The following is a 7,290-nucleotide window of genomic DNA, read 5'->3' as shown; positions in this document are numbered from 1 at the left end:
CTTGTTTATTGCTCTTGACTGACCAAGTTCATCTGGTCAGTTTTTTGGCTAAGTTCTTCTCACGTTTTATGCTACCCGTTTTTATCTTCTGCCTATAAATACTAGGTGGTTTTCTCAGCCAAAACATACAACAACGATCAGCCTTCTCTCTTCTCTAAAAATATCTAAACACGAATTCTTTCTGTTCTGTTTTCTGGGCGAGTATTCTGAGTTCCAGTCGGGTTTATGAGTGCACATAAACTCCGGCGCCGTGCTTATCCTAGGGGGTGATCGCTTCTAGTCTACTGCACCGGGAGGTAGCGCGGAATCGTCTTTTAGGTCAGTGGTTCTCTACGACGCGGCTATTGTCAGTTTGGTTCACGCATCAAGAGATAAGTAATTTCTGTGTTTATTGCTTAGTAGTATAACAAAAGATAAAAAAAAAAAAAAAAAAAAGTACATATGTAATTGGGGTGAATAATGATTTTTTAAAAGTTTTTTTAATAAAGTTAGTGGAGGGTTGAGTGATAACAACCGTTGATATGCATGGAGGGCTGTGATAAGCCCAACTCTACATGGTAGAGTTTTCCTCCAACTCTAGAGGATCCGCCGATCCGAACACTGGGAATGATCCCAAGATCTTAAGATCTTGTGGAATAGGAGGAAACCTCTAACCACTTGAACTATCCCTTAATTTCAAGGCATGAAAATCTATAGATATTGTTCGCCTGTCAAAATGGATTACCATTTTGGGCCTCATTTATCAATTGGGCCACCAAGTCCAATAGCCTTAAGTCATGACCAATATCATCAAATCAGTCAAAAGGCATGCTAAAGTCCATCCAAGGAGCCCATGCGCTTAGGGGTTGATACATTTCCTAACAGTCACGTTATATACAACCCATGGATATCAATATTCCAAATTTTAATATTATAAGGTACCCATTATTAGCCTTAATCACTTATATTCTTGCACAGCTCTTAATACTCTCTAGGTTAATACTCTCTTAATTTTTAAAAGTTGTGTATGGTGCTCCTAAGTCCTAACGTATGCTAATATAATGGTATTTTGGGTACTTAAAGTTTGTCTAAGGAGCAACTACTGCTCATTCTTGTTTAATAAGTTACTTAAACTAATTAATTAAGTTGAACCTGCATGTATATATATATTCTGAAATTCATGGGGTAGATATTATTATAAGCACTAAGCTTTTGACCAAGTATGTTAAACTTTATAAGTTTTCTTTTCCATTTCCAATGTTAATAAACACATTTTCATAGTTCATTCCAGTACATTACACACAGAATTGGTTGGTAATTAAATCTTGCACATAATAGGGAACCTGCAAGATTATGCGGTTCTTAATTTATCAAAAAGATGGGCCATTTTTCAACAAAACAATACTCCCTCCATCCCCAAAAGTTTGGCTTTTTTAGTCTAATATTAGTCTCAAAATGATCGACTCATTTGCATTAAAATATCCACCAATTTACAACAATATTTATGCAAAATTAGCTTACCCATATAAACCCTATGTAAATTTATCTTTCCAATATACTTTTACTTCTTTTTATTTAACTTTCTTAATACCCGCAAAATCAATCCAAAAGGATCGTTATTTCGGAAATGGAGGGAGTAAATATTATTGCGAAAATAATGAAGCTACTACTAAATATTTTCTTTGGGAAAGTACTAGTATTACTTTTTGTCTTAAATAATATGATTCCGTTCTTTTTAAATTGAGACATTTATAATGTATGTCAATCATAATTTCAAGTAGCTATATGTTTACTTGAAATTAATTAAAACTACCTCCGTTAAATATTAGTTGCAACTTTGAAATATTTTATATTTCATAAATAATATCCCAAAGTTGCAACCAATATTTAACCTGACCCGAATGACCCGACCCGCGACTCGAAATTAACCCGAACTAACCCGACCCGAAATGAAGTTGACCCGATGCCCAAAATGACCCGACCCGAAATTGACTCGAAACTTGAACTTGACTTAACCTGAAACCCGAAGTGACCCGACCCAAATTCAACCCAAATTGACCCGACCCGAAGTGACCCGATTCCTAAAGTGAATTGGGTGAAATGATTAATTACTTAGTTTAGGGTTTCTTTCTTTCCTAAAAGTAATAAGTACTCACATTTTTTTAACGATTTTACTTTATTTTTCCAATTATTTTTTTGTAAGTAAATCTATTTTGATGACCCGACACAAATTTGGGCCGACTCGAATTGACTCAACCCAAAAATTGACTCGACATGAATTGACACGACCTGAAGTTGACCCGACCCGAACTTGACGCGACCTGAATATTTGCCGATCCGAAATTGACTCGACCTGAATTGACCTGACTCGAACCCGACCCCGACCCGAACGACTCGTTTGCTAGGTCACTATAAACTATAATAAGTAATTTTTATGAAAATGTATAATATGAAAAAAATTTAAGTATAAATGAATATAGATAATCAAATTTTTAAGTAAAAAATAATGTGCAAACAAAAATATTTTTTTATTCTTTCAAAAAATAAAATATTTTTTTTAAGTATATCCTAATTTCTCACTTTTTATATTTTTGTATCCCCAAACATTCATCATTTAGTTAGAGTAACATAAAGGATTACGGAGTATTAATTTTTAGGATGAGATAGATGAATCAACTAGTACTACTTTTCGATTAATTATTTGGATTTATCGGGTAGGCTTTTGAGTGAGGCACATTATTTGTAAGTTGCAAAAATTCCATTTTAAATCGTAGATCTTTTAGGCTTTTTAAGAAATAGGGTAAGAAATTACTCTGTAAATATTCTTTCAAAAAAAAATAAATAAAAATTACTCTGTAAATAAATTTGGTTACTTAATCAATAGAATTCAGTCACCAGAAACACATTATAAATATGTTTTTTTTTTTTTTTTTTTTTTTTTTTTTTTTTTTTTTTTTTTTTTTTTTTTTTTTTTTACTTATCTTATAGTATGACAATACTAATTGTTTGCTTGCTGTATGAAATAACGTGACAAATGACCAAAGTACTAACCAAATTATATATAGTCACATAGTTGAAACATCACCTCGTCAATCTTTTGCTAGCAAAATCTGGAAATACACAAGTTTCTTAGACATGTACATACAAATTTACCAACCAACAATTAATAATTCTATTCCAAATGCTATTTAAATCCTATGCATATCCTCAAAAACCAAATCAAACCATCAAACAAATACTGTAATAATACACAAGTTTGAAATATATTCACAATTCACCCAAAAACAAAAAATGGGGATTTCGAGCAATTTTGTAGCATATTGCCTTATAATTTTTGTGTTACTAAGTATTGCTGTAAATGGACAACCAATTGTACCAGCAGTGTTCATATTTGGTGATTCAGTAGTTGATGTGGGTAATAACAACGATCTTCATACGATTGTGAAGTCGAATTTTGCTCCTTATGGTAGAGATTTCTCCCACCATAAGCCTACAGGAAGATTTTGCAATGGCAAACTTGCTACTGACTTTACTGGTGTGTTATTATATTCATTCATTTATTTCCTTTACGTTCGATTTTTGTTGTGAAAAGTTCATGCCTAAAAGAAGATTTTTAAATCGTGTTAAAAATTTATGCCTAAAAGAAGGCTTTTCAAGCTTCTTAAATCTTAATGTGTTGTAGATAATCAGCTGGTCTTGGGTAAGGCCCTTGACGTACAGAGTAACAAGTCATCCTACTGGATAAGTTTTCGCGATGTTTTATTTTATGATAGGAAATATGATCAATGTATATCAAAGCTTATGCTAATAGTCTAACAAACAATAAAAACTAACATCAGTCGCTTTTGGATTTCTTTTACAGCTGAAACTATAGGATTTACGTCTTACCAACCAGCATACCTCAGCATAGATGCAACAGGGAAAAACCTTCTAATTGGAGCTAATTTCGCCTCTGCTTCTTCAGGGTATCATGCCAGTACACCCAAGATATATGTAAGTCTATACTAGTACTATATCTTTGATGTCATCTGTTTATTTTTTTAACCTAAAGAAATACAAGTATATGTTTTTGGTAACAATAGAATTTTATTTGATACATGATTTTGTTGGTTGAAGGGCACAATTTCATTGAGCGAGCAGCTGGAACACTACATGGACTACCAGAAGAAAATAGTGTCCCTTGCAGGAAAAACCAACGCGACATCAATAATAACAGAGGGAATTTATCTGATTAGTGCTGGAAGCAGTGATTTCCTTCAGAACTATTACATCAACCCTCTTCTTTACAAGCTTTACTCTCCTGAGGCATTCTCTAACCTTCTTGTACAAGAATTTGCACAACTTGTTCGCGTATGTTTTCATTCATTCTAACTGCTCTACTTTGTATTTCTGCTGAGGGGTAAACCAGAAGAAAATATTGAACTATAGAAGTTAACCTGTAAAAAAAACTATGTTTTTTTTTTCTCGTGTACTGCAGAAGTTGTATTGGCTTGGAGCAAGAAAAGTAGGAGTAACGTCGCTCCCACCTCTAGGATGCCTACCGGCTGCAATCACCATTTTTGGAAAGGACAGTAATGAGTGTGTAGATCACATAAACAAAGACGCAATTACGTTCAATGATATGCTTAATTCTACTGCGAAGGAGCTGCAGACCCAGCTTAAAAATCTTACTTTGGTAGTCTTTGATATTTACCAGCCACTTTACGAGTTGGTCACTAAGCCTGAAGACAATGGTACTACTTTTAACTCTTCTATCATACTCAACAATACTATCTTATAAATCAAAAATCGCAGTACACTCTAGGAAAGTGATAAGGCTGATCACATTACATTCAGTAGATCTGTGATCATATTACAGTATGACAGCAATTCTGAGCTATTATGTTATGCCAATAGAATTTTTTCGAAAGCATGTAGGTGCGGTCTGATGAATTGGAAATGAAATGCAGGGTTTGTTGAGGCAAGAAAGGCATGTTGTGGAACAGGATTGCTAGAAACATCATATTTATGCAATGCAAAGTCGCCAGGAACCTGTAAAAACGCGTCTCAGTATGTATTCTGGGATGGTTTTCATCCAACAGAAGCCACCAACAGAATTCTGTCTGATGATCTTGTTGCAGCTGCCGTTTCCCTGATCTCTTAGAATTTCTTTCAAAATAACATATCAGTTGTTTAAGATATGTTTTTCTATACAATTACTATCAGAATATGTTGTTCACATTTTCATATATAAGTGTGCAGAAGAGTGAAATTGGTTGCACAGTAACCATATTTTATAAAGTATCTTGATTCTTGATCATATATGATCACATTTTGTCTTTGTTAAACTCAGTATAAGATGTTTGAAAAAGGATTGGTTTGATAAAGTTTTATAATAAATTTCTTGATTCTTATATATTGAGCAGTACTCTCTAGTCTTTTTCGTATCTTGATAAATTATTGGTGCTAAGGATATACAGGATTACAGGCTATTTTTAACTCCCTTTACATTTATCTCAAGGCCTCGAATTGTTCTCAAATTGCGAACAATACAGAACACATTTTTAAGCCTAAGTTCCTATTTTGTTAGCAGTACAATGAGATCCTGCAAGAAATCAAATGTGAGAATGAGCAAATGATTTTTTAAATAATTTAAGTCGAGACTTTGAAAGAAAGAGAAATGATTAAATATTTTTAGTGGAATTTTAGGTAAGAGGTATAAACAATAAAATATGGTGTTGTACAAATTAGGTTAAAGTCTATAAACATCTAATTATGGTCAAATTTTGATCAAATTTGAATAAATCAGATCATGTGAACTGAACATAACCTAAAGAATATTTAATCTATCATATTATTTCTAAAAAACTATCAAGCAAATATGCTAAATACCCTAAATTGAGATTAATAGACAGAATAATTTATTTTAAGAAAATAGATAGAATAAATTAGTTGCTCTTTAAACAAAACAAAAAAATAAAAATAAAGATTTAGCGCCAACACAATACCGCCAGATTTCATTTTAGAATTTCAAACGAGTTTAAACACTAAAGAGAGAAACATAGAAGAGAGAGAAGAGGCAGAAGATGGATTACACACTAGCAGCGCTAAAGCTAATGTGTGCACAATTAAAGCAATCCAAACAGACTCCTTCACAGTCTTCCTTCACTTTTGGTGGCATCCTCTTCCAACGCGCTTGGGTTCAGGGCCTTCTCGTCTCCGTTCCCGACCCCGATGACAACAACAATGACGACGATAACCGCTCTCGCTTTCTTCTTGATGACGGTACAAGCGTCATCGAATTGTTCCTCTCTGAGAGCTACCTCAAACAAGATAATTGGGTTACTGGTACTTTGCTATTATTTTGTTATTTTCTGTTTTTATTGGTCAATTTTACCTCTTTTCTTGAATTTGATTTCGTGTTTATTTTTATAATCTATTTTCTTTTCTTGTGCTCTGTTTTCGTTTCGATGATTAAGGGATGTATGTGATGGTAGTCGGACCTTACCTTGTTCCTGCCGGCAAAAACCCAATGATTAAGGTACTGTATTCACCTTCCTTGTGAATCGCACACCATGTGTTTGTTTTAATTCCTTCATCATTTTTCTCATTGTATCACACTCTTTAAAAGTAAAATCTTAACCATCTTTTTGCGAATTTCAAATTAATCATCTCGCAAAATTCTTCCTGTTTGGACTGTTATTGTTTCAAAAGGTCGAAACAAGATGAAAATTTAAAATAGGAAGTATGAGTACTAAATTGGTGTGGCATAGAACTCAAATTCTTAATTGTGACCCTCAAATATGGGCGATTGTTTCGAGACAGTAGCACTGCAACAGGGGTGGCAACATGAGGTAAAGTATTGGCGCTGCCACCACAATCATCACCCTTTCCTGGGTTAACAGTCTAACAAACAAGTTATTTAGATAAACAGTCTGACAAACAAGTTGATAACCTGTGAAATAAACCATTTCTTCATTCACGTATTTTGTTCTTTCATATTCTAATTTACAGGTTCACAAGATAGTTGATCTTTCAGCAAATCCTAATAGAGAGGCGATGTGGTATCTTGAAGTTATTGAAGCCTACAGATTGTTCTACCAACCTCTTATTGAATATTGAACGCATAACAAGCGTCAAATTTCAGCCAACAGAGTATGTTTCTGTAATTTCCTGGTTAACAAAATGTAACTATGTAATGACAATTGCTTTCACACCTTTTGCTTATTCAAGTGCTTGCTGTCATAGTAGCAAATTGTCAAAATACCTGCACTCCTGCAGTATACTACTGATATTTGGTTCTTTACGACAGTCAGGTTGGTGAAAAGGAAG

The 7,290-nt window shown here is 33.7% G+C and overlaps 2 protein-coding genes across 2 annotated transcripts; both read left to right on the top strand.

The window, feature by feature from the left end:
- Positions 1 to 2,647: 2,647 nt before the first annotated feature.
- On the top strand, positions 2,648 to 5,233 carry LOC145559915 (GDSL esterase/lipase At5g22810-like). Its single transcript, XM_081621190.1, has 5 exons — positions 2,648 to 3,514; positions 3,842 to 3,972; positions 4,096 to 4,329; positions 4,457 to 4,712; positions 4,929 to 5,233. The coding sequence occupies exons 1-5, from the start codon at positions 3,271 to 3,273 to the stop codon at positions 5,120 to 5,122; spliced, it is 1,059 nt and encodes a 352-aa protein (XP_081477316.1). The 5' UTR covers positions 2,648 to 3,270; the 3' UTR covers positions 5,123 to 5,233.
- Positions 5,234 to 6,012: 779 nt separating this feature from the next.
- Positions 6,013 to 7,282, top strand: LOC145559914 (uncharacterized). The gene is made up of 3 exons (XM_081621189.1): positions 6,013 to 6,306; positions 6,438 to 6,499; positions 6,973 to 7,282. Exons 1-3 carry the CDS (start codon positions 6,045 to 6,047, stop codon positions 7,078 to 7,080), a joined length of 432 nt encoding a protein of 143 aa, XP_081477315.1. The 5' UTR covers positions 6,013 to 6,044; the 3' UTR covers positions 7,081 to 7,282.
- Positions 7,283 to 7,290: the final 8 nt, after the last annotated feature.

The sequence above is a fragment of the Chenopodium album genome, chromosome 9, assembly GCF_948465745.1.
Source record: "Chenopodium album chromosome 9, dcCheAlbu1.1, whole genome shotgun sequence".
Classification (NCBI taxonomy): Eukaryota; Viridiplantae; Streptophyta; class Magnoliopsida; order Caryophyllales; family Amaranthaceae; genus Chenopodium; species Chenopodium album.
The sequence above is the reverse complement of the archived record's forward strand: the minus strand, read 5'-3'. Positions and strand labels throughout refer to the sequence as shown.

Excerpts from the sequence above, each read along its gene's own strand:
- LOC145559915 (XM_081621190.1), top strand. The coding sequence starts at position 3,271 with ATGGGGATTTCGAGCAATTTTGTAGCATATTGCCTTATAATTTTTGTG. Across the intron at positions 4,330-4,456 it reads AATTTGCACAACTTGTTCGC|AAGTTGTATTGGCTTGGAGC; the intron begins GTATGTTTTCAT and ends CGTGTACTGCAG. Across the intron at positions 4,713-4,928 it reads CACTAAGCCTGAAGACAATG|GGTTTGTTGAGGCAAGAAAG; the intron begins GTACTACTTTTA and ends AATGAAATGCAG.
- LOC145559914 (XM_081621189.1), top strand. The coding sequence starts at position 6,045 with ATGGATTACACACTAGCAGCGCTAAAGCTAATGTGTGCACAATTAAAG. Across the intron at positions 6,307-6,437 it reads ACAAGATAATTGGGTTACTG|GGATGTATGTGATGGTAGTC; the intron begins GTACTTTGCTAT and ends TCGATGATTAAG. Across the intron at positions 6,500-6,972 it reads GCAAAAACCCAATGATTAAG|GTTCACAAGATAGTTGATCT; the intron begins GTACTGTATTCA and ends TCTAATTTACAG.